This window comes from Propithecus coquereli, unplaced genomic scaffold, assembly GCF_000956105.1.
Source record: "Propithecus coquereli isolate 6110/MARCELLA unplaced genomic scaffold, Pcoq_1.0 Scaffold578, whole genome shotgun sequence".
In the NCBI taxonomy this organism is placed as follows: domain Eukaryota; kingdom Metazoa; phylum Chordata; class Mammalia; order Primates; family Indriidae; genus Propithecus; species Propithecus coquereli.
In genome coordinates, this window is record NW_012151707.1 from 524,450 (window position 1) to 549,612 (window position 25,163).

The 25,163-nt window shown below is 51.3% G+C and overlaps 1 protein-coding gene across 2 annotated transcripts in view; it reads left to right on the top strand.

Annotated features, from left to right (window-relative positions):
* The window catches only part of SLC4A5 (solute carrier family 4 (sodium bicarbonate cotransporter), member 5), a 90,866-nt gene that overhangs the window by 58,969 nt on the left and 6,734 nt on the right, over positions 1-25,163 (top strand). The window contains exons 7-20 of one of the 2 annotated variants that reach the window (XM_012658203.1): positions 104-159; positions 3,298-3,455; positions 3,888-3,975; positions 4,888-5,042; positions 5,348-5,551; positions 7,238-7,412; positions 9,274-9,407; positions 10,051-10,322; positions 14,573-14,631; positions 17,395-17,595; positions 19,830-19,943; positions 21,370-21,531; positions 22,223-22,401; positions 23,644-23,716. In XM_012658203.1, coding sequence (XP_012513657.1) covers positions 104-159; positions 3,298-3,455; positions 3,888-3,975; positions 4,888-5,042; positions 5,348-5,551; positions 7,238-7,412; positions 9,274-9,407; positions 10,051-10,322; positions 14,573-14,631; positions 17,395-17,595; positions 19,830-19,943; positions 21,370-21,531; positions 22,223-22,401; positions 23,644-23,716 — 2,030 coding nt within the window. The remainder of the gene's footprint in view (positions 1-103; positions 160-3,297; positions 3,456-3,887; positions 3,976-4,887; positions 5,043-5,347; positions 5,552-7,237; positions 7,413-9,273; positions 9,408-10,050; positions 10,323-14,572; positions 14,632-17,394; positions 17,596-19,829; positions 19,944-21,369; positions 21,532-22,222; positions 22,402-23,643; positions 23,717-25,163) is intronic. The other variant, XM_012658204.1, reaches the window with a different exon arrangement.

Consider the following 25,163-nt stretch of genomic DNA (forward strand, 5'->3'; position numbering starts at 1 on the left):
TGCTTTGGTTATGAACATGGGCAAGGCATGAGTAGGGGCCAAGGGATGAGGACCTGAGAGAGCCTGGCCTCCCCTGATGGCCCTTCTTTTCCTTCTCTCCTAGGTCACGCCCAGAGCAGAAGCATGAATGACATTTCTCGAACCCCAAACACAGACCAGGTAGTAAAGCTCTCATGCTTGGCTGCAGTGGAGGGACAGGGCAGGAAAACGCTATTGGTTTCAGGGGTGGGGGTCCCCTTGGCCGAGCCCTACTCCCAGGAAGCATCCTGGGGGTGGGGGGGTCTAGGCTGCCTTGGTGACTCTGCACAGCCTGTCAGTCAGGTGCTGGCTCTGTGCTAGGTCCTGGGGAGAGTGGGGGACAGAGAACCACATCAGATAGTGCCAGCTGTCCTTGAGCTTGGGATCCGTTGGAAAGACCAGCACACATAGCTTCACCTCCCCTGACCCACCAGTGCCTTTAAAGATAGGTTAGGGATTGGGGCCGGCAGAGAGAAGGGAATAGATCCTCCCCATGGGGAGAACAATGATAGTTATTTAACTGGACCACCCAAAATCATGTGTCTTCTTCCTCGGCTGGGGCAAGAGAACATGGACTCTGGTCTCCCACTAACTTGATCTCTTGATGAGGTCAGCATCCTACAAGCAGGTGAAGTCCAGCTGTACGGCCCATGTCCCGGGAACTCTGTGACTGCACCCCCCAGGGAGGCCCAGAGGAGGCCCCTCAGTTCCAACCCTGCACATCTCAGGGCAGGAGGGTCCATGGTCCCCTTGCCTGTGCCCCAGGAATAGAAAGAAAGGTGACAAAGGAAATCTGAAACGTGGTGAGGAGCCCTCAGGAGTGTGGGTGACCTTCAGGCCTTCTAGCACCCCCACATCTGGTGGAGGGCAAAAGCAAGACAGTTCCTCATGTCAGGGGCCAGAGGGCCCTTTGTGGCCAAAATAATAAAATAATAACAACAATGACAAAATCAACCAACAAAATAATAAAATAATAACAACAATGACAAAATCAACCAACAAAATAATAAAATAATAACAACAATGACAAAATCAACCAACAAAATAATAAAATAATAACAACATGACAAAATCAACCAACAAAATAGTAAAATAATAACAACAATTACGAAAATCAACCAACATTTAAGGTCCACTCCCTGCCTGTGCTGCGCGTGCCAGGCATTTTCTGTGCATCAGAAGAGCACTAGCGCCATCCCCAGTTTACTGATGAGAGAACCCTGAGGCTTAACGCAGTTAAACAACACGCCCAAGTCTGTGCTGCTGAAAGGTGGCAGGACCTTGATGGGACCCAGGCAGTCCGACTCTAGAGCCCTTAACTGGGGAGTAATTTAGGAGCCAGTCAGTATTCCGGAATATTATTTGGCCAGGAACACCATTTTTAGTCATGCACACAGACGGTGCAGCCGTGATAAGAAAGCATTACCTAGTGAAAGTCTTTCATAATCTATTTTAATCAATGTGTAAGTGGTAATGACAACGCTAGTGTCGCCTTGCCCAGGCAATGCTTCCTTGGTTTGGGGATCGGAGCGCAGTCCTGGCGCCAGTCCCCCCGACTGCTCAGTACTCGCAGCATCAGTGGTTTGTGCGCCAGTGGGTGCTCTTTAGGTGCAAGCCCAGAGGCATTTGCTCTGCAGGCTGTTTCGTCATCCTCATTCTGTGCAAACCTAAACTCCATGCCTGCCCTCAGCCGGCAGGACCCTAGCGAACAGAGTGGATTCAGCACCACTGCCATGCTGCAGTGACGCCGCGGTGCAGAGCTGGACCAGAGTCCCTGTGGGTGCAGGAGGTGGGGTCAGCAGTGCCCTGGTTGTACAGGCCCACGTCCGGGTTGTGGCCAAGCCAAGGTGGCCAGAACATCAGCATACCCCCATTTCTGGGATGTCACCATCCTGGCCTCCTGACCAAACATGTCACAACCTGCAGTGAAGGACCAAGGCCCTGTTTCAATTCCTCTTCTCTCCTGGATTACAAGTGGTTTGGTTGGGCCACCCCAAAGTATTATTGCTTTCAAAGCCTCATTCTGCAGGACACTCTTGCCCACCTCACCTCTCCTCCCCTCCCCTGGACACCCTCCCTGTCTGATGCCCAGGAGCCCAGAGCTGGCACGGGGATGGTGGCTGCCCTGGCACACCCAGCCCTCCATCCTAAAAATCACTGCTTATTAATCAGCCGACTACGCCTGGGACAAAGGGACTTTTTGAGTCTCGGGGACTCTGGCTGTCCCGTCAACTTCTGCCCTTGCTTTCTTCACTATATTAGGATCCTTGGGGCTGTTGATGGTTGCCCGGGTGGTTGTGGAGAGGTTTTTTTTTGTTTTTTTTCCCGATTGGATTTAAAAGATTATAAAGGTGCAGCCCTCGCTGATGTGCCTCCCCCCATGCTGGTGGGCCACCCGGCCCAGTATGTGTCACGGCCCCCCACGAGTTGAATCAGGAAACAGTTGTTGGCACAAAGTGGCAGGACCTGTTGTCTGCCCAAGCCCACAACTGACCCCTCCATGGGGACAAGAAGAGACACAGGAGCCTCAGTCTTCTCTGAGCCTGCAAGAAACAGACATTTCTGTGCCCACAGGAGAGCTTCCAGCCAAGGGGGTATTGGTGGGAAAATTGTGGCATCCACAGGAGCTCTTTTCAGAGCTGGCTTTCCCTGCAGGCCCTGTCCCCTGTGTCGGCCACTGTGGACTGCAGCCGGCCCTGCCCTGCCCCATGCTCCCTCTCCTCACCCCACGAATCCATCTCTGTCTCTTGTCCCTCCCCTTGCTGCCCAGAGGGAAAGCAATCTGAAAAGTAATTCATTCTAAAATGTTAAGGACTAAGAAGAGCTTCAAAGTGACCATCCTGGGGGTATTTTCGCAGGAGGAATGAAGTCAGGAACACAGAGAAGGGGAATAAGTTTGGGCACAGGGTTTGTCTCCAGCACCTCTCACATCTGACCCCACCGGCTCTGCCTATGTGACCTTCCTGCCCTTTAACAGACACGAGTCAGAGGGCCTGGAGAGAAGCCACCTTGGTAGTCTCAAAGTTACGAGTTTCCTGGGAGGTATCCCAGGGCAGACTTGGGGGCACAGAGGTTCTCCCACAGATGTGGAGACTGGTCCTGGGGTTCCTGTGCACCAGAAAGCTGGCAGCAAAGGGAGAGCAAAGCCCAGCCACTTTGACCATCAGAACCAGCTAGAAGAATTTGTTCAAGTCCGGCCTTGATGCAGTCTGCAGGGGGTGGGGGAGTGAGAGCAGGTGGGAGTATCCATGGGTATCTCGTCTCTCCCTCCCTGACCAGCGGAAAAACAAATTTATGAAGAAGATCCCCAAGGACTCAGAAGCCTCCAACGTGCTGGTGGGTGAGGTGGACTTCCTGGACCAGCCGTTCATCGCATTCGTGCGTCTCATCCAGTCCGCCATGCTGGGCGGGGTGACCGAGGTGCCCGTCCCCACCAGGTGAGAGCCATGGAAACCTGCCCCAGGCCGCCCTCAGGAAGCCAGCTGTCCATGCCATCAGCAAGCAGTGCTGTTAGAGACACCCCTAAGTGTAGGGGCGTGCTGGGAAGGGAGCTCTTCTGACTAGGGGAGAGTTCTAGAGACTTCATTAAAAATAGTCATAAAAGAGGAGACAACAGCTGGGAGAGAAGCTGTCAGGTGGGCTTGGGCAGCAAGACAAAGATGAGGGTGCTCGAGGGGGAGCCCAGTGGGAGCGGAAGAGGAAATGCTCCGGCAAAGCAAATACCGGGCTGGAAGGAGGGAAGCGGAAATGTTAAGAATGGATGTTGTTTAGGGCCAAAGAATTCTTCTCTTCACCTTCTTCTGTTTTCCTTCTCACTTTCCTCCTCCTCCTCCTTCTCTTCTTTGTCTCCTCCTTTATCTTCTTTGCAGATTTCTGTTCATACTACTGGGACCTTCCGGGAGAGCAAAATCCTACAATGAAATTGGCCGTGCCATCGCCACCCTCATGGTAGACGATGTAAGTGGTAACCGGAAGCATGTCCTCCTGAATGTTGTGGTTCCTGCATCAAGCGCTGCACCTTCATTCATTCCCTATCCCGCAGGCACATTTGAGCACCTACTGTGTACCTGGTGCTGTGCAGGATGCTGAAGATCACGAGAATCAGGAAATAGGCACTGTCCTGCAGAAGGACCAATCGAGTGGGAGGCACAGACCTATGATAAAATGAACCATATGCTGGCTGCCCTGGGAGTCAGGAGGGCTACACAGATGAGGGGCCTTTAAAGCTAAGGATGACCAGGAGGGGCTTAGGCCCAGCACAAGCCTACAAGGCAAGCATCCCAGACAAAGGAAAGGGGTCAGGCTTGGAGAAGCTGGGTGGAAGTGGTTAGATGTAGGCTCAGTGTAAGAGCTTCAAGGGTGGGAGGTGACACGGGAAACGTGAGCCAGAGACTCCAGAGCCTGTAAGCAGAGCTGAGAGGTCACACTCTGCCCCCAGAGTGATGGGGATCCTAGAGACTTAAACACAGGCATAAGCCCATCAAATCTGTCAGTCAGAAAGCATGCATGCTCTGGAGACAGAGTGACTGCTGCAGCCAGGCCCTCCAAGGGCGAAGGGAGGTGAAAAATAGATGTGAAATATTTGAGCTCCTCGGATTGGGCTCTAATGTGCTTGCTGTGTAGAAAAGTGAAACCAGAAAGGTTAAGTAACTCAGCCAAAGTCCTACAGCAAGAACATGGAGACCTGTCTTCAGATCCAAGATGGGCTTCCGATCCATCGCGCCTGCTGTGCTGTGTTCTCATCCCAAACCCGAGAGCAAGTGGGCAGGGGAGCAGTGGTTCAGAGTGATTTCCTTGATTTTTTTGAAACTTGACACGAGCCCTTCAGAGAGGACTGACCTTCTCCCCTCCCTCCGCTCCCCTTGCCAGCTCTTCAGCGACGTGGCCTATAAAGCCCGCAATCGGGAAGATCTGATCGCAGGGATCGATGAGTTTCTGGATGAGGTCATCGTTCTTCCCCCTGGAGAATGGGACCCAAATATCCGAATTGAGCCCCCCAAGAAAGTGCCCTCTGCTGACAAGAGGTGTGTATCTGAGTGGGGAGTTAGAGGAGGTGGGGGGCACAAAGGGGGCTTCAACTCTGCTGGTATCATTTTATTTCTCTTTAAAAGAAACCAGAAGCAAATATGGCCACATGTGAACATTTGTAAAATCTGGGTGACCTGTGTGTGGATATTGTTCGATCACTTTCTGAATGTTTCTCTGTCATCAAAGATATTTCACAGTTTTTGTTGGAGAGGTGGGGGGTGTGCTGGGGGACAGTCCTGGAGGGGCTGGCCCTTCCCCAGGATTGGGGGCTACAGTCTCCCTGGTCCTCCTCCCCTTCCAGGAAATCTGTGTTCTCCCTGGCGGAGCTGGGCCAGATGAACGGCTCTGTAGGAGGAGGTGGCGGAGCGGCTGCAGGAGGCGGCAGTGGTGGAGGAGGAGGTGGCGGCGGGGCTGGCAGCAGTGGAGCCAGTGGAGCGAGCGGCGGGGATGATGGAGAGATGCCAGCCGTGCACGAAATCGGGGAGGAGCTTATCTGGACAGGAAGGTGCCCAGCCCAGGCCTGACAGTGACCTGGCTGTCCTTTAGGGTTCTCCACTTCTCTCTCGCCCTCTAGGGACCTTCCCTATCACTGCCTGTAGCGCCTACTGCAGGCCATGGGGTCTGACCGCTGTGCTGTCTCCCTCCCAGAGCCCTTGAACCCCCTCGGGAACCCAAAAAAGGGTGGCCTCGGGAACCCAAAAAAGGGTGGCCTCGGGAGGGGGACTGGGAGAGCAGACAGAGGGGTGGAGGAAGTCAAACTTTTCTCTAGACACCCTTTGGTGGCTGTTTCCTAGGGCTGCCACAACAAAGTACCACAAACTAGGTGGCTTAAAACAGAAAGTTATTCTCCCACAGTTCTGGAGGCCGGAAATTCCAAATCAAATGTCAGCGGGGCCATGTTCCCTCTGCGATTCCGGGGAGCCTCTTTTCTTGCCTCCTCCTAGCTTCCGGTGGTGGCCGACAGTTTTCGGTGTTCCTCGGCTTGCAGCTGATCATGCTGACCTCTGCCTCTGGCATCCTGTGGCCTCCTCCCTGTGCACCTCTGTGTTCACATAGTGTTTTCCTCTTTTTATAAGGACACCAATTATATTGGATTAGGGACCACCCTAGTGACTTCATCTTAACTTGATTACATCTGCAAAGACCCTTATTTCCACATGAGGTCACAATCACAGGTACTGGGGGTTAGGACTTCAATATATCTTTTGGGGAGATGTAATTCAATTCATAACAGTAGCTTCTTTTTTTTTTTTAACCAAATATTACCTATTCAAAAACTTTTTTTCTTTTTCTTTTTTTAAGAAAATTAGAGAAAATTCTCCTGGCACGTGTTTCTCTGACAGCTCTTGAGTCACTGAGGTTGATCTAGATTTGGGGAAGGACATGGCTCTGCAAAGCTACATGGAAATCATAACTTTGAGAATGAAGTCATGTTTTCCATGCCCTTGGCTCTATACCAGTGGTTCTCAACCGGAAGCAACTTTGCCCCTCCCTTACTCCCCCTATCCCCCAGCCCAGGGGATTTGGCAATGTCTAGAGACATTTTTGTCACAACTGAAGGGGAGATGCTACTGGCATCTAGTAGGTAGAGGCCAGGGATGCTGCTAAACATCCTACAATGCACAGGACAGCCACCCCACAACACAGGGATTATCCAATCCAAAGTATCAGCAGTACCAAAGTCGGGAAACCCTGCTCCATGCTAAGGACTGCATTAGGAGCTATGGGAAATAGCATCCCCAATAAACACTGTCCCCAAACCTGAAATTCCCTGCTTGGTTATTCCAGAGAGCAAGAAACCCCTGTCATAAATTTAGAATCTGTCCTTAATGATTCTGTGTTATAATCTGGAAGGTCTCTGTCTCCTAAAGTTGGACAAGCTGTGTTTCCCAAAGGACAGGAGCTCTGGGGATGATCAGGCATGTGAGGAAGGCCACCATCTGCAGACCCTAGGACTTCCGTTTCCATCAGACTGTCCCTGTCCCAAATAGGCTAAGTCCACCCTTCCCGGTATGGATGGTGCCACCACAAACTTTCAAATCCCAAATGTTCTGGTGGAGAGATCCTTGTCCCCATCCACCCCTGCTCAAGTTTCCTTCCTTGCCCCAGACTCTGCAGGTCCCTGTAAGTAGCCCCACTCCCGCCCCGGCGTTAGCGGTGAGAAAGCAGCCCCTGGGCCTGTCTCGGGCAGGTTCTTCGGTGGCCTGCGTCTGGACATCAAGAGGAAGCTGCCCTGGTTCCCAAGTGACTTCTACGATGGTTTCCACATCCAGTCCATCTCTGCCATCCTATTCATCTACCTCGGCTGTATCACCAACGCGATCACCTTTGGTGGGCTTCTGGGGGATGCCACCGACAATTATCAGGTGTGTGTGAGCTGGGGACGTTCATGTAAAACCAGTAAAATCTGCCGCCACCTGGTGGCAGCTGGGCCTTCTTCCTGTAATCCCCAAACCAAGGTTTCATCTACCATGTAGGTGGAGGCTGTCACTTTTGTAACTCTTGGCCCTTCAAAACAAAAAGTAATAATCTGACAGTACTAAAAGATCTAAAGCTAAATCAGGTTACTAAAGGCCAACTTTAAAGCCAATATAAATAAGTCAGATTTTTAAGGGGAATCATCTACTGTGTCGTTTGGTACTTTTCCCACTGATATTTGAATGAACTTAATTGACAACTTAATTGAGTTGCTAATTGTGGCTTTCTCCCCACGCTATTCTTTTTTTTTTAACCAACCTTGAATTCTTAGTTTGGAGTTAAGACATTTTTAGAAGGATAGTAAGCTGCTACCATGACGACAACACAGGCCTCCCTGGGAAACATCAGCTCAGCAAAGACACCAGCCCGACTCCCAGGCAAGGGTCTTATCCGAGGGGCCTGCAGGATAGAACCACAGGAAAGCTCAGCGCACCAAGGAGAAGGCCCATTTTCGTAGATAAATTGAGGTGAATGCCTATTGCCAGCCACACCTCTCTCCTGAGCTCCAGGTTCAATGTCCAGCTGCCTCCTGGGCACGTCCACATGGCTGCCCCTCAGGAGCCCCCAACTTGCACGGCCAACATTGCATCCATCATCCTCCCTCCTGACCTACTGCTCCCAGGCCTCCCCCAGCATAACACCTGACGCCGTGGTTCTCGCACCTGTTCCCGCCAGAAAGCAGGCCTCATCCCTGACTCGCCGATCCCCTTCCCCAGGTGTCCTCCTGACTTGGCCCTCCTTGCCTCTCCCTGCAGCCCTGCCCTACTCACCATTCCACATTCCTTTTTCCATCAGTCCTGATTGTCTTTGGGTTCTTCAAAGACACACTATCTTCCAGCTCCAGCCTTTGTACACACTGCCCCTCTGCCTAGGACACGCTTTCCCCTCACTCCATTTAACCCTATTCTCCTGGCCAATTCCCTGCCCATTTTGGGGGGTCTCTGCTTCCACATACGGACTTCTAGGGAGGCCTTCCTGACCACCCCCTCACTCCTACTGCGTGCTCCTGGGACCCTCAACCGATCCCACCCATCACACTCCTTGGCAGTGGCTGTCAACCAGGGATAGTTTTGACGCCAGGGGACATATGACAATATCTAGAGACAGTTTTCATTGTTGTAACTGGAAGAGGAGCTACTGCTATACTGGCATCTAATGGGCAGAGGCTGGGGATGCTGCTAAATATCTTGCAGCATGCAGGACAAACCACCGCAGCGAAGAATTACCTCACCCAAGTGTCCACAGCACTGAGGGTGAGAAATCTGCTGCACGGAAATCGCCTGGGTGCTTATCTGTATCTCCCACTGTCATCTTGTTCACCGATGGGTCCCCAAAACCTAGCACAATGACTGGTACATAGCAGGGACTCAATAGACATTGAATGAATGAATGGATGATCTGCCCTCTAAAAGGACCAATAGACGTTCGAATGAGGAATTAGATGGGTGAATGGGCTAGACTACTCTGGGAGTAGAATGGACACAGGGACAAGCATATCCACTGCTTTCTAGGCTCTAGGATGCCAAAAAGGTCACATGGGACCTTTATCCAAATAGGATTAGGGAGGGTGACACTGGCTATGGTGGCAAGTTGTGGCATAGGAGATGGGGAGCAGCAGTAGGGAGGAGAGGGCCCAGAACAAAGGACGAGCTCCGGGGCCTGGGCCCTGGGAGGGATGGCTGGGCCACGGCCTGTGTGGAGAGGCCCCTAGTCCTTCCTGCGCTGAGCCTATGCTCCCCATGTTCCCAGGGAGTGATGGAGAGCTTCCTGGGCACTGCCATGGCCGGCTCCTTGTTCTGCCTCTTCTCGGGACAGCCTCTCATCATCCTCAGCAGCACGGGGCCCATCCTCATCTTCGAGAAGCTCCTCTTTGACTTCAGCAAGTAGGTGCCTCTCGGTGGCTCCAGGTGCCTGCTCTCAAGCTTGGGGCAGTGTGGCGAGGCCAGGGCAGAGGAACAGACCCAAAGGGGAGGCTGGGGTGAGGTGCCAAAGCCACCCTTAACTACGGGGAGGGCTGCCGGGTGGTCCCTCCTGACTCCTGCCAGTCCTGCCTTTGAGCCTTCTTGGCGCATATTAGCACAGTCCACAGGGACCAGCTGAGACAAAAGGGGGCGATTTACACCACTCTGCTCGGGAGCAGCTGGGACTGGAAGTCGGTGTAGTGTACGAAAAGTCTTGGGCTAGATGTCAGAGGCTGCACCTGGACCCAGGCAGTTCCCGTCTCCACTCCAGGCCCAGTTGCCTCATCTACAGCATGAGGGTTGGGCTGGATCACTTCCAAGGCCTGCTCCAGCCTAGTTACTCTGAAATTCCCTGTTTTTCACTTACTCTGGGTGTGCCTTACCAACCGAGTGAGCACTGAGATGTCTTAGTGCTTCCTGTGTTTTCCTGCCACCCCCATGAGATCTCAAAGATCAGACAACTCCATCCAGGAATTGTCTCTGTCCCCAATCCTCTTACAGTCCCTAGGAGGGCATCTGTGCCATGCACGGGCTGGAGGCCCCTCCCCTTCCTTCTGCCTTCCAGAGGCAACGGCCTGGACTACATGGAGTTCCGCCTCTGGATTGGCCTCCACTCAGCCATCCAGTGCCTTGTCCTGGTGGCCACGGACGCCAGCTTTATCATCAAATACATCACCCGCTTCACCGAGGAGGGCTTCTCCACCCTCATCAGCTTCATCTTCATCTACGATGCCATCAAGAAGTTGATCGGTGCCTTCAGGTACTACCCCATCAACGTGGACTTCAAGCCCGACTCCATCACCACCTACAAATGCGAGTGCGTCGCCCCTGACACAGGTGACCGGTAACCCCAGACGTGCCGTGGACCCTCCCCCCCCCACCCACTCCCCCATCCCCACTACAGCTCTCTACTCAAATGCAGGAGACTGAGCCCGTGTGGGAGAGGCTGTCCAGCCCAGGGCTTATTGTTCCAAGGGAGCAAAGGCAGGGTCTTGAACCCAGTTTGCAGAAGGAAACCAAGGGGACAGTAGTTCTAATAAGAGTCTCAATATCAGCGTTCAGGGTTATAACCAGGAGGGCACAGGGATACCCGAGGAAGGAGTGAGGCATGCTTTGCCTCAGTGTGGGGTGGGGTGGTAGCCACATCCACCAGAAATGCTGCCCAGGCCAGAGATAGACCTACGATGTGTGAAGTCCCCCCAGCTCCACAGTGCATGCTATGATGAGCTCTGCCCAACACTGTGCTGCCAGTGGGGTCGCATACCTTGTAAGGTGAGACCACACTAGATGGATGAACATCCCTACAAGTGGGAACACGTCCAGGGTGGAGGATCCACCAACCAGTCCATTTGAGGAATGGCTGGCTGGAGAACCTGGGGATTATTCAGCCTCCTAGGGATATGAGACAAGAACTGTCATGTCACAGAGAGGCCGCATTCACCCTCTGGAACCACGGATGTAGAACAGAAAGGGGAATGAGGAGCAGAAGCTCCCGGGGGCCAGATACTGGCTGAATTTAGGGAAGAACTTACAATGGTGGGAGTCACCACCACGGGCGGTCTCGGCACCCTTGGCTGATAACAAGTTACTTGGTCACTCTCTGGATGCCCATCTGCCAAGGCTGTTGTAAAAGGGAGCCCCACACTAGGTGGAAGGCTGAATCAGCCAACCGGCTAACCTGATAATAGTGCCATTCCTGTGGAGTTACTTTCTGGCCAAAAAACTATCATCGGTAAAGTTAAGGCTTCCCATGGAGTCTTAGCCTCTTTCACAGCCATAATCCTGCCCCTAAGAGCCTTCTGTGGGCTGTGCCAGGATGCTACGGAGCAGGAGCAGGAGGTCCATCCACATATCTCCAAGCACCACCAGGCTGGACTCACAGAGAGTAGACTGAGGTCCAGAGACCACCCAAGGTCACATGGAGCCTCAGTTTCCCTCGCCATAAAAGAGGGCTAGCAGTGCTGGTCATGCCAGTCCCCTGGGACTATTGTGAGGTTTTCAAATCTATACACAGGTTGGGTTGGAGGAAATAAGTAGATATTGGGTTGTTCAGCCCCTTAATACATTATTATGGATAAAAATTTCATCACAGGTCACTCTAAATACTTGGGGCACAATTATTGTGTGCCCAGCTTTAGACCAGGCCTTGCAGAAGACAAAGATGTCCTGTCTTCAAGGAGTTGAGTTTTCATTATATCCCCTCTCCCTCTGTCACTGCACTGATTTTGTAAAGAAATCTAGACTTGATTTTTTTCTTTCATTTTTTTTTCCATCATTAATTTCGAGTTATTCCATTAAAATCCGATGATAAGTGAAGCTGCCCTTTGTCCTGAGCTGGGGCAAGTTGCTCAGAGCATTGAGCAGATCTGACCTGCGGGCCTTTCCTTCTGCCCTGGAGCAAATCTTGCCCACCAGGCCCATCAGAGCACTCCCTTTTGCTGCTTATGCCTTCCAGACTGTGGATTCACTGAACACAAAGTTTTCACAAACGTGGCTTCTAGAAGCACATGTCCTTGATCTCTTTTAGAAACAGTCCAAATTCTGGAATCATATGAGGAGGTCTGGCTATTCTAAGAATGATCTATCCACAGGAAAAACCAAACCTAGGGGTGCCCTGGGAACAGGGGATGTAAGAGCATAGAAGGTAGTGTTTGAGGGGCATAATAAAGCCACTTGTTCCCAAAGAGCTCCCCCTCTGGCTTTGCCCAAGTGCCTGATGTCACCTCATTCTTTTGGGTCATACTATTGCCATGGTTCTCAAAGTGTGGCCACCAGACTAGCAGCATCTGGGAACTTGTTAGAGATGCAAATTCTTGGGCCCCCACCCCAGACCTTCCGAATCAGAAACTCTGGGGTAGGATCCAACCAGATGTATATTCACAAGCCTTTCAAGTGTTTCTGATGCACTCCTGAGTTTGAGAACCACTGCTCTACTGAACTGCTGATTACTAATACTGAGCCATTATTAGCCAGTAACCCCAGTAAGATTAGATTTTCAATTTCTTCACAGAAAGTAAAGGAACTGAAACCAGGACAAGTTAGTTTTGATTAGGAGAATATGGAAAGTTCTAGACATTTAGGATACTGGGGAGGGGGAGTCTGCAGGGGGGGATTTCTTTCCCAGTCTATGCGCCACCTGCTTACTGATTGTTCCTGTTCCTAGTTTCACTGCAAAGCCAGGTCTCACTATGGGATACGATCACTCTCTTCAGTCTTCACCATGAAAGCTTAGCTGGGGGAACTCTCTTTTATATTTAATTCTGTTCCCATTGTAACTGATTTGTATTCTATTTATGAATGCTGCACACACTGATTTGGCTGCTTTCAACCCCAAGTGAGTACCACTTTGTAAACACTGGAATTTTAAAATATCTGATGCTTGGAACCTTTCTGGAATTTTCCGTGTTATATTTCTTCCATCTTCATCTCAAGTGGCTTTCAGATAAGCCCTACAAAGTTCTCAATATAAAAGAATTGATAACCCTAAACAGAAGACATGAAAGGAACATCTGGTCCAACGAAAACGTTGGGCAACATCTGAACTCTCGAGGTTCAAGCAGGGATTCTCTAGCATTTGAGGGGGTGGCCCTGCGTCAGCCTCCTTGCCCAGCTCCTCTGTCTCCGTCATTAATTGAACATCATGTTCTTGTGGTCAGTGATGTGAGGAAAGGCAACAGATGTCCCTGATTTCTAATAAGTGAAGCCATCTTCAAGACAATCCTAACAAACCTCTGTTTGTAGCGATTCTAGGGATATTCTGCCTTAGCCACCCAGCCCCAGATGGCTCGAAAGTGAGCAACATAGATAGAGCACCATGCGATCATATCAGCCCTGTAGATGGCTTGTTGGAGATTGGGAGAAGCCCCTAGATTAACCTCTTCTTCGTTCTGGTTTCTAGCCAACTGTGGACAGCTGGCAGGAGCCAAATGGGGCCTGAACTGCATTTCAGACTTGTTGCTGACAAACTGGCCGGCGGCCCTCCTCCCTCTCTCCCCAGATTTGCTGCAGAGGAACTTGCACAGTCTGCCTTCGCCGGGAGGAGCAAGGGGAGGAGGACCTGGCCTTTGCCTCCACCTTGCAGTGCAGGAGGAAGAGAGGGCAGCAGGCCTCCAGAGCCTGGCTCCTCCTGAGTGGCTGCATCCCTGGGGTCCTGGCCCCCTGAAGGAGGGAGGCAGGACAGAGAGCAGAAGGGTCCACATGGAAATGAGAAGAGGGTGACTGTGCCTCCTCTCAGCTCTCCTGTGGCCCCTGAATGCTCCAGTCACAGTTAGGGACGCCGAGGCCAGGGAAGGGAAGTGCCTGGCACAGATACACAATGAACAGCTCAGAGCAGCATCTTTGGGCCCCTGATTCTCCTTCAGATCCTGAACCCGGGTTTAATTTTCCTCAGTTTGCATTCAAGGGGTAGATTAGAGAAGATGATTTCAAAGCCAACAAGTTCTCACTGGCCCAGTTGACCTTAACAAAGCACATACGAAGAGGGGTGGGAGGGAAGGGCAGTGTCTGTGGGGGAGAACAGTGTGGGGAAGCTGGGAGGTTTGTAAGATCTGCGCCAGCCTGCCTGGGCTGGGATCATGGCTCCAAGTACGAGCTGTGTGACCTTGGGCAAGTTACTTAACCTCTCTGGGCCTCAGTTACCTCATCTGTACAATGGGGATACTTCATGGAGATTTGGGAACAAATGAATATGTGTAAGGGTTTGGCGTATTGCATGGCACAGAGTAAGTTCTTTGGAAATGTTTTTTAAGTCTGACAGCCCAGAATGGGGCCAGTGGCCAGTAGGGATTCACAAGGCACATTATTAATTCCCTTGCCTTAGCACTTTGTCTTAGAACTGGATTCATCATTTCAATTTTTCAAACCCATGTTCATTGGCAGGCAGGAGCTCTCCTAGCATGGCCCAGCTGGTCTGTCAGAGCCGTGGCCTAGGCTCTGTCCCACCAACCCTTCCCTCACTGGGGCAGAGTGAGGAGGGTGAAGACGGAAGCCAACCTTGACTCTAAGGAACTGGGGGAGATGGGAAGGGGGACCCGGGTGACGCAGGTTCCGGGCCCAGCAACAGCTGACCCTTGCCCTCTCATCTGCAGTGAATACAACCGTGTTCAATGCTTCAGCCCCGCTGGCACCGAACACCAACGCTTCTCTGGTAAGTCCTTGCCTCTTAGTCAGACATTCTAGTGTTTTTGTTTGTGGAGGGAGTGAGAAAAGAATTCAGAGACTGAGACCAACTTACGGCCACTGAGACTCACAGGGCAGCCCCAGCTGCACATCAGGGTCACCGGTAGAGCTTTCTAAACGCACACTCTTAGGTGTATACTGAAAACATCCCATCTGGAAGCATGCCTCATCTGTTAAATCCACGTGTATAAATACGATACACACACACACACACACACACACACACACACACACACACAAAGGGGAGGTAGAGGTGAGGAATAGTTTTGTGTAGGGCTGTGCAACCAAAGCTATGAACAGAGCTTCCTGTTCATCCTCCTACCTTCGTCCTTCCCTTTCTATCTGGGATTCCAAATTCCCACCCAGCAGGGCCACTCCCCAGCCCTGGAAGGTTTATCAGTCCTCCCCCACTCAAGGATCTGACGTGTCCTTGCACACCTTAGTCCCTGGGGCCCCCAGGTCTGGTCTGCCTTTCCTGATATTGATGACAGTGGCCTTCAGGAGCCAATGTCCCAGCTTAAGTGACTTAACAATGGGAAGTTCAAATCCAGGTGAAGAGTAGCACCTGGTAGGGGGAGATCTGTGGGTGTTTAGCATCCCTTAAGTTGCTTCTTAAGTTACCCCCACACAGGCAGTTGACTGCTCTGCCTACATATATCCCAGTTGGCAATTTAACTAAGATTTTTCAAATATCAGATTTTGGGGGAGAAAGAACTAAATCATTCCGTGCCTCTTTCAGAATTCCTATTATGTGCACGATGCTGTGTGCACTGAGGACTAAAAAGGCATCTGAGAAACCCACGTGGCCCCATCCTCACACTTGCCTTTCACATGCTCGTGGAGAGGAACTGCAAGGTCATGGGGCTGCACGGCAGAGCACACCATACATCAAACCTAGGCCAGATGTGTGCTTTTACCTTGGAGGCAGAAAAGAGGCAAGCCAGAGAGGCCAGGGAAAGCCTCACAGGAAAAGTGGAATGCCAGGAAAAAGTTGGTTCGGCAGAGAAAAGCACATTCCAGGCCCAGGGAACACAGCATAGACAGAGGGTAAACGAGGAAAAGCACGAAACCTGTGCAGAGGACAGAGGCGGACTAGGCCGGCTAAGACAGAATGAGGGTGGGGATTGGACAGGGAAATGACAAGAGACAAGCCAGGAAGGAGGCATGGGGCCAGACAGTGGGGACAGAAGAGGAATGCTGCCCTGCAGAGGGCACTTTAAATTGCTCTGGTGATTGAGGGGTGCAGCTGACCTGCAGAAGATGGGCCCCAGAATGCAAGACAGCTCTTTGCAGGCTACTTACACACCATGAAGAATGGTTTCTGACCTCCTGACTTCCTGTATCAGTTATCTATTGCTGCATAACAAACCACCCTCGGCCAGGCAAGGTGGCTCATTCCTGTAATCCTAGCACTCTGGGAGGCTGAGGCAGGAGGATTGCTTGAGCCCAGGAGTTTGAGGTTGCCGTGAGCTAGGCTGATGCCACGGCACTCTAGCCAGGGACAAAAGAGCAAGACTTTGTCTCAAAATATATATATATATATATTTTTTTTTTTTTATTTTTTTTTAAAAAAGAAAACAAACCACCCTCAAATGTAGTGGATTAAGGCAGCAGCAATTACAATTATAACCCCTAATTCTGTGGGTTGCTGGCTGTTCTGCTGGTCTCACCTGGACTCAGTTCCGTGTCTGTATTCCACTGGCGGGTCTGCTGGGGGCTGGGATGGCCCAGCCTGCCTTTTCCCATGGTTTTTCCCATCCTGAGCTTTTTCACAGCAGAGTGGTGTCAGGTTTCCAAGAGGACAGGTGCAGAAGCTGCAAGGCCTCTTGAGGCCGAGCCCCCAGAACCTGCTCAATGTCATTTATTCCCCTCCCTGTTGGTCTAAGCAGACGAAGAGCCAGCCCAGATTCAAGAGATGGAAAAGCAGACTTCACCTTTGAAGGGAGGACTGTCAGTTTCACCTCGTAAGGGAGCATGGACACAGGGAGGCATGATTCACTGGGGACCATTATTGTAACAAACGACCACACTTCTCTCAATCTGAACATTCATTAGAGCTAGTTGCAAGCATCTCATTGTATAGCTGTTCCTAAGCATTTGCACGTTAATTTTTTATATATATCAAATTTTATTATAAATTACTCTCCTTTTCTTCCTCCTTTCATTAGTCTTAGGAATATATATGTATGTGTATATATATACATATATATAATTTCTATATAAAATTTCACTGTTGTGCATGCCCTGCACTTTAGGCATCTGGGACACCAAGGGGGAAAGTGACTGAAGTGACCCAAGAGGGAACTGACAAGGGTGTGAGCCACAGTATGTGGAAGGGTGTGACAGAGGGGAGGGAAGGGAGAGAATAAATGTGAGACACTGCAGGAAGGAGGCACCAACAGGACCCGTGGTTGACTGACAGGAGCCAGGCCTGCCGAAAGGGCATCCCCCCTCACGTGTCCTCCCTGCTGGCAAACAATGCATCCTAGAACACAAGGAAGAAACACGTGTCAGCTGCTAATCTTCCAGGGAACTGCCAGCTTGTCATTCCTTGACCCAGCCTGTCCTTAGGAACATCACTTTGTTGCTGAGGGCACCACTGTGGACAGGAGGGCTGTAGCCCCTCGGAGGGCAGCAGGGAGTGTGGGCTACCTGGGGACTGCAAGGGGAAGGACGCAGCTGACCCACCAGGAAGGCCCTGACTCTTTCTCTCCTGTGCTTGGTCTCCAAGTACAACCCCCTTAACCTCACAGCGCTGGACTGGTCCCTGCTGAGCAAGAAGGAGTGTCTGAGCTACGGCGGGCGCCTGCTCGGGAATTCCTGCCAGTTCATCCCAGACCTGGCGCTCATGTCCTTCATCCTTTTCTTCGGGACATACTCCATGACCCTGACCCTGAAGAAGTTCAAATTCAGCCGCTATTTTCCTACCAAGGTAAGCTCACCCTGCAGTTGGGAGGGGACCTACCGTCAGGCTACTGTTGAGGAAGGCCCTGCCAAGCCTCCCGGAGTGGGTTCGGGTCCACAGACAGCATGGACTCCACGTGGGCACTGGCCACTGGGGTTTTTCAAGTTAAGTCAGAGAGAACTGGGTTCCCTTGTTGGCCAGACCCCGTGACAGCACTTGGTATTGTCAGGATTTTTTCTTTAGCGTTTCTGTATAGTAGGATCTCATTGTATTTTTTAAAATTTTCATTTCCCTGATGACCAATGAAGTTGAAAACCTTATTATGTGTTTATTGGCCATATAGCCATTTAACTTTCTTCTTGAAATTGTCTGTTGAAATCTCTTGTATATTTTCTGTTGAGTTGTTTGTCTTTCTGGTTTGTAAGAGTTCTTTATATATTCTGGATAGAAATCCTTTTGTGATCATACATTAAAAATACCTTCTCCCACTCTGTGGCTTTTTTACATACTTCATGGTATCTTTTGATTAACAGAAATTCTTAGTTTTGTTGTAATCAAATATATCGAAATTTGATTTTTGAATTTGAATTTGAACAGAAGATATTCTCCTATGTTATCTTCTAAAAGCTTCATTGTTTTTCATGTTATATCTATAATCCATCAGAATTGATTTTGATATATAATGTGAGATAGTGTTTCATTGTGTTTTTATATAAATAACCAATTGCTCCAGTACCTTTTTCAAAAAAACATTCTTTCTCCACTGCTTTGCAATACTTCCTTTACCATGTATCAAATGCTCTTCTATGACAGGGCCTGTTTCTGGGTTCTTTTTTCTGTTTCACTGATTTATTTGTACATCAGTATCATAGTCTTTGTTTCATAGCTTATAATAAGTCTTTATATCTTTTAGACTAAACTCCCCTTCTTCGTTCTTTTTTAATATTAAGTTGGCCCTTTATATTTCTACATTCGTTTTAGAATCACTTTAAATTTCACCAAAATAAAAACAGGATTATTGTGATTCTGTGTGTCAATTTGGGAAGAATTGATATCTTTCAAATTTTAAGTCTTCTGATTCATGAACATGGTATACTTCATTTATTTTGATCTTCTTTATCTCCATAATGTTTTGTAGGTTTTGGCCTTGAGGTTTTGAGCAATTTTTGTTAGATTTATTCCTAGGAACTTGATTTTTTTATACTATTATAAATGCTGACTGGTATTTTTATTTTCTACCTGTTCATGGCTGGAATAAAACATTTATCAATCAAAACAGCACTTGTGGCAGGAGTGGTGGCTCACGCCTGTAATCCCAACACTTTGGGAAGACGAGGCAGGAGGATCCCTTGAGGCCAGGAGTTCAAGACCAGCCTGGGAAACATAACAAGACCCCCAACTCTACAAAAAATTAAAAAATTAACCAGATGTAGTGGCACGTGCCTGTAGTCCTGGCTACTCAGGAGGCTGAGGCAGGAGGATCACTTGAGCTCAAGAGTATAGGCTGCAGTGAGCTATGATGATGCCACTGCACTCCAGCCTGAGCGACAGAGCAAGACTCTTTCTAAAAAGAAAAAAAATTGCCTCTCTGAAAAGATCTAAAAAAGGTTGCAGGGTAGATATGGGGGGACCCTCCGCCCTGAGACTTCTGGATGCTGAGTTGCTGTGGAGGGGCAGTCAGAGGGCACTGATTCAGAAAGGGCAGGGAGGTCAAGTTCAGTACCTGGCCTAGGAAGGGCCTCCTGAAAACAGAGGAGAAAGAGGCTGGGGACTCTTGGTCAACAGAAGGTCTAAGAGTAGTCAGGGGTCCCCAGTAGAATTGAGGGGCCTTCCCAAGCCTGGGTGCGGTGCAACAACCTGTCACAGATTTTTAGGAGCTAGAGTTTCCTTCAGAGCTCAGCCCTTGTCCTCCCTGTACCTTCTGGTGACACAGTTCAGACCTTCACACCTTCATATCTTCAGCACTAGCTGCCGTGGCCACGTGGATCATAACAACTCCCACTTTGACTACCAAATAGTCACTGACGCCTTTGAGAGAGGTACTATCATCATCTCCATCTTACGAAGGAGGAAACTGAGGCTCAGAGAGATGACCTGCTTCCCCAAGGTCACACAGCTAGCAAGGGGCTGAGCCAGGCCTTGAGCCTGGTTCTGCTGACTTCAGAGCCCACACTTCAACCATTCTCCTCTTCGCTGCCTGCGACTGGGTCTGCCTGGAGCTGGGCGGGCGCATTGCTCACTTGCTCGTCTCCCATCTGCAGGTCCGGGCCCTGGTGGCTGACTTTTCCATTGTTTTCTCCATCCTGCTGTTCTGTGGGATCGATGCCTGTTTCGGCCTGGAAACCCCCAAGCTGCACGTTCCCAATGTCATCAAGGTTTGTCCCTCGCCCCTGCTCCGGGCACCCACTCTGCCTGCCCACCAGCTGCATCCTCTCCCCTCTGCATTCATCACAGTTTCTTCTCCTCTCAGCCACGAGACCATGTGTGCGTGTCCACCCCTCCCTGCACACAGCCTCCTAGGTGCTAGTCATTTGAGGTGTTGGGCGGGGACATATTCACAGTGAAATCCTGCTCTGTAGCCACAGGGTGGGGCAGGTGCTGGGATCCACCCTCCAGCCCAGCTGAAGCCTCTTGAGGGTCTCCAATTCCCTGGCAGTCTACAAGCAGGGCGAACAGGGATATGCTGAAAATGATCCCTTAGAACAGTGATTCTCAGCTGGGCGCGGTGGCTCACGCCTGTAATCCTAGCACTCTGGGAGGCCGAGGCGGGAGGATCGCTCAAGGTCAGGAGTTCAAGACCAGCCTGAACAAGAGCAAGACCCTGTCTCTACTAAAAATAGAAAGACATTATCTGGACAACTAGAACAGTGATTCTCAAAGTGTGGTCCTGGCCCAGTATCACATCCTCACCCTGGAACTGATTAGAAATGCAAATTCTCAGCCCACCTCAGACCTATGGAATCAGAAAGGCTGAGGCCAGGCCCACCAATCTACATTTTACCAACCCCTCAGGTGATCCGGGGTCAGGCTCAAGTTTGGGAACCAGGGCTTCAGAAACCACCCACTAGTGCAGAGTCAGTGCCCTTGGCTTGTGGCTAAGCTGGAGCCCTGCTCCCTCACAAGAGCACCAACCGTCCCACCAGGGCAGGGAGTCCGGATTCTAGAATTTACCCTCCCTGTCTCTGAGGTCTTGACCTTTGAGATATTATTTCAGGGTTCTCCTGAGTAGCTTGAACACATCCCATACAACTCATATTGGCCTTGAAATTAAAGTACCTCTTTCTCTTAAATAAAACAAAAAATAAACTTCAGTCTGGCTTCTGCACAGATAATCCCTTATTTTCAACGTGCAGGTCTGAACTGATGGTCAGTGTTTTACAATCTATCACGCACCCCGGACAGGTGACTTGGAAGAGGCAGAAGCGGCTGGCACTGGGCCCATCAAATTCTTTATTCTTGCCTGTTGGGCCTCATTTCTGCTTTTAGTACCTTGCAGTTAGCGACTGCACACTCTCTCCCGGCCGCGCCTCCCTGTTTCCCCACCAATCCCAGGGCTGTTGCCGCAAATTTTGCCTTTAGTTCCTCAGTGGCAGTCACTGGCTGTGTTCACGCTCCTTCCCACATCTGTCTGCTTCCGCAGTCTCCTTATTCTAAAGTTGCAGGTGCCTCATGTGTTTAAGGGAAAAGATTTTACTTGACAAGCATTCCCGGTTGGAGGCGGGGGGGAAGGAGAGTGGCCGAGCAGCAGGTGCCCTGGGACAAGAAAGAGAGGACAGGGCCTCTCCCTTTGCTCCTGCTCAGCCCACGAGGCCTGACCGAGGCTGGTTCGTGGCCCCCTTTGGGAAGAACCCGTGGTGGGTGTACCCTGCGAGCATCCTGCCCGCCCTGCTGGTGACCATCCTGATCTTCATGGACCAGCAGATCACAGCTGTCATTGTCAACCGGAAGGAGAACAAGCTGAAGGTAAGGCTAGTGCTGGGAGCAGGGACACAGCTCTGTTTTCCCACAAAGTTGGAAGGAACGAAGGAGGGAGATGATGCTTCTTTCAATACTTTGGGCCAGGAAAATATGAGAGCAGAAGACTGGAGTTCCCACTTGGTGTGCTGGGCAGGGGGACAATGTGACCTCCAGATGTGGGCAAGGCCAACAGGGCTGGGTGACTTAGTCTGAGGACCAGGACCAAGCCAGGCTGGGCCACTGGCCACAGGCCCCTGCGCCTCCCAAAGTGACCCTCCAGCTCTGCACCTCCGGAAATGAACTTTAGAATCTGAGTAGCTGGTAAAATTCCTTAGCCTTTCTGGTCCCTGCAACTCCCCGCCTGCCTCTGGGTCTGAGGAAACTCAGGCCGCCCTGTCTCCCATCCCAGTCAGGCCTACCCCAGCTGGGCCTCATTCAGGAACCGAAGAGATATTGTGGCCACTAGGTGGGAGCTCTCCTCCCCAGGGACCCAAACCCAGGGCCCTCCCAGCCTGAACGTCCCTCCCCTTCATTACCTGTGTCCCCACCTTGCTCACCTCCCCCCCAGATACAGTAGTGGCCCCCTCAGAGTTCCCTCTGGAAGGCCAGGGGAGCCCTGGCACCACTCTCCACTGAATGGCTGCTTCAAGGAGGAACAAGCTCCCCAGAAGCATCCCCCTTCCCGCCACCCCTACAGAAGGCTGCTGGCTACCACCTGGACCTGTTCTGGGTGGGCATCCTCATGGCCCTGTGCTCCTTCATGGGGCTCCCCTGGTACGTGGCCGCCACGGTCATCTCCATCGCCCACATCGACAGTCTCAAGATGGAGACAGAGACCAGCGCCCCGGGAGAGCAGCCCCAGTTCCTGGGGGTCAGGTAGGAGGCGTCAGGGCCTGGGGGTCCCGGAGGGGGAATGGCCAGGTGGGGAGGGGAAGCACCTTTTCTGACCATCAAAGTGTTTGGGTGACAAGGGCCCAGCTCTGACAGCCCAGGAACCACCAGGCTGGGAGTGAGATCCCTGAAGGGAAGGAAGGAGAGGGATGAAACCTCGGGTTAAATGGTCCTTTTTCTCAGTAGACTCCCAGAAGTACACCCCCCCCCAATCCATACAGATGCGCACACATTAGCACCAGATTCTCACCTGTATAGACCACTCGAGGTCCCTGCAGGGCCTCTTGCTGTCCTGCCTTGATCTCTTCCCAGGACCCTCCAGGCCCCTGCCCCTGGCACCCCAAGGCCCTCCTGCAGGTTCAGAGCCTGTTCAATCTCCAGTCCTCCAGAAAGCCTCCCGGAGACCACCCTCACTCCTCTCGTGCTCCATGGCAGGCAGAGAAGCGCACCTTCCACCCCTTAGGGCCTTGAGGGCTAGACCACACCAGACCCTGGTATTCTCCTAACTGTTATCCTAAGAGTTTCTCCCCACTGCCTTGGAATATCTGGGCTGCTCAACCTGCCCAAGTGAGGCTTCTCTGCCCGACCGAAAGGCTCAGGGCTGGTCAGGGCATGGTCCCCTCCCAGACCCCTGAGCCCCGGTGGCTGGGCCTGAGCAATCTGCCCCCGAGCTCGGAGCTCCAGCCTGGGTTGTGACTGGACCTGGGCACAAACCCACCTGCCCTCCAGGCCCTGATCCCTGCTCTGCTAGCAGCCAGCCCCTCCCCCCATTAGCTATGCCCCATGAAAGTGAGATCCTACAATCAAATGTCAGGGTAATGGCACTTTATGTCACATTTATCCTCACAACAACCTCCTGAGGCAGGCGCCATTATTGTCTCCGTCCACTGAGGCTTAAAACCATCAGAGCCTTGCCTGATGCCACACAACCAGCAAGTGGCAGAGCCAGGGCTCAACCCAAGTCAGCCTGGCTCAAGCGCCCAGACGGAACAGCGACTACACTGAACAGCCTCCCCAGTGCCCTGCACCACGCCCTTGCCTCCGACAGGGGCTCCTGTCTTCTACGGGTGGGTCAGCTGGGCCTCAGGCAACAGGCAGAGGTCCATGCAGAAACCCCTTAAGGCCACGGCCTCGGACACAGCTTCAGGTGCCCACAGAAGGGCAGGACGCTGGGAATGGCCACCGAACATCTCCCGGGACACCCTGACGTGTGCTCTTTTCTGCCAGGGAACAGAGAGTGACAGGCATCGTCGTCTTCATCCTGACAGGAATCTCCGTCTTCCTGGCTCCCATCCTGAAGGTGAGGCTCTGCACCCTCGCCCTGTGGCCTGGGACAGTGCAGAGCTAGGCCTCGGAGGCGGGCAGGGGACCCCACATGGCCTAGGGATCAGAGGTCTATGGGCCCCTAAAAAAAGGAAGGGTCTTGGGCCGAAGTAATGTTTCGACATCGTCATCATCATTTTCCATGATATTGTGTCACTTGTCATCATCACCAATCCTCACTGCTCTCTCCCAGCCTCCCAGGGTCCACTCTCACCTTTCTGGAGGGTGCTCTTCCCTCAGAAAGCTCTGCCACGTTCGATTCCTGCTTGGATAAGGAACTTCCAGAACTGGGTGTGTGTCCACACACACTGGGTGTTGTTGTGGTTTGGGGCTCGTGAAAGGCTTCCTGCCCCCTCCTTTTCTGAAGTTTAAAACTTGCAGAGGTGGGAGGGGCTTCTCCAGCTGCTCTCCAGGCCTGTTCTCTGCCCGTGCCTGAGGCACATGAGTGACTTTTTCCACACAGTCTGAAGCTCCTCTTGCTCATGTCCCACCAGACCAGCCGGAAGAGACTAAGTCAAATGGGGGTACATTCGAGGCAGGTGTCTCCCACAATAGTCTCTTTCTGGTCAGAAACGGGTGTTCCCACCAGGTTTCTCTGCTCTCCGCTCTAGCGGTGGCCCCTCGATCACCCTTTCCCGCGATCAGTGCCCACATGAGACTTCCCCTTCCTGATTAAGCTGACCTGTAACTGCCCCAGTCTTTTGCAGATATTATCTTCCCCCACTGAGTATCTCAAAGCAGCTCATTCATGGGCAACCTTGTAAGAAACAAAGACTAAAGAACCAAAATGCTGGTTTACTTATTCACAGTGGGAAATAGTTCTGGCTTGAGAATCAGTGCTGGGCGTACCTGAGCAGTAGGTCTGAGGTTGGTATTCTTTAAGGGATGTTTCTGGCAGACATTTTGTTTATTTAAAAATGTATTTTAAATGTCCAGGGACTATTTACTATTGTGGAGAGGGTTCCAAAGAGCCATTGTGTATGTCAATCCTGATACTGTTTAGCAGACAAGTATTTGCATTAAAAAAATTGTACCTAAGAACAGTGTTTTTTAGGGGCCCAAAATTCCATAAACGCCTGTTAGTGTTGGCACAGCACCTTGTGCTACTGGAAGTGTTCTAGCGTGACCCCCCTGAGGACAAGGTGGAGCAGCCTTTGTTCACAGTGGGCAGCCACAGCTGCAGGGGAGGGAGAGGACACAGGAGCAGAAACGCAGCTTAGACGGACAGTAGAGACATGCCTCGAAAGGGTGTTAAAGGTTGGACCGAGGCTTACAGAATGGTATGAATTATGTGATCCATTCCTGAAAAAACAAACAAACCACCTGTGTGCGTGTCTGGGAGGAAGGGTTCCCACCAAACTAGTGGTGGTTAGTTGATGACGAGTGGTGGTTAGTTTAGACACTTTTGTTTTGCTTCTTTTTTA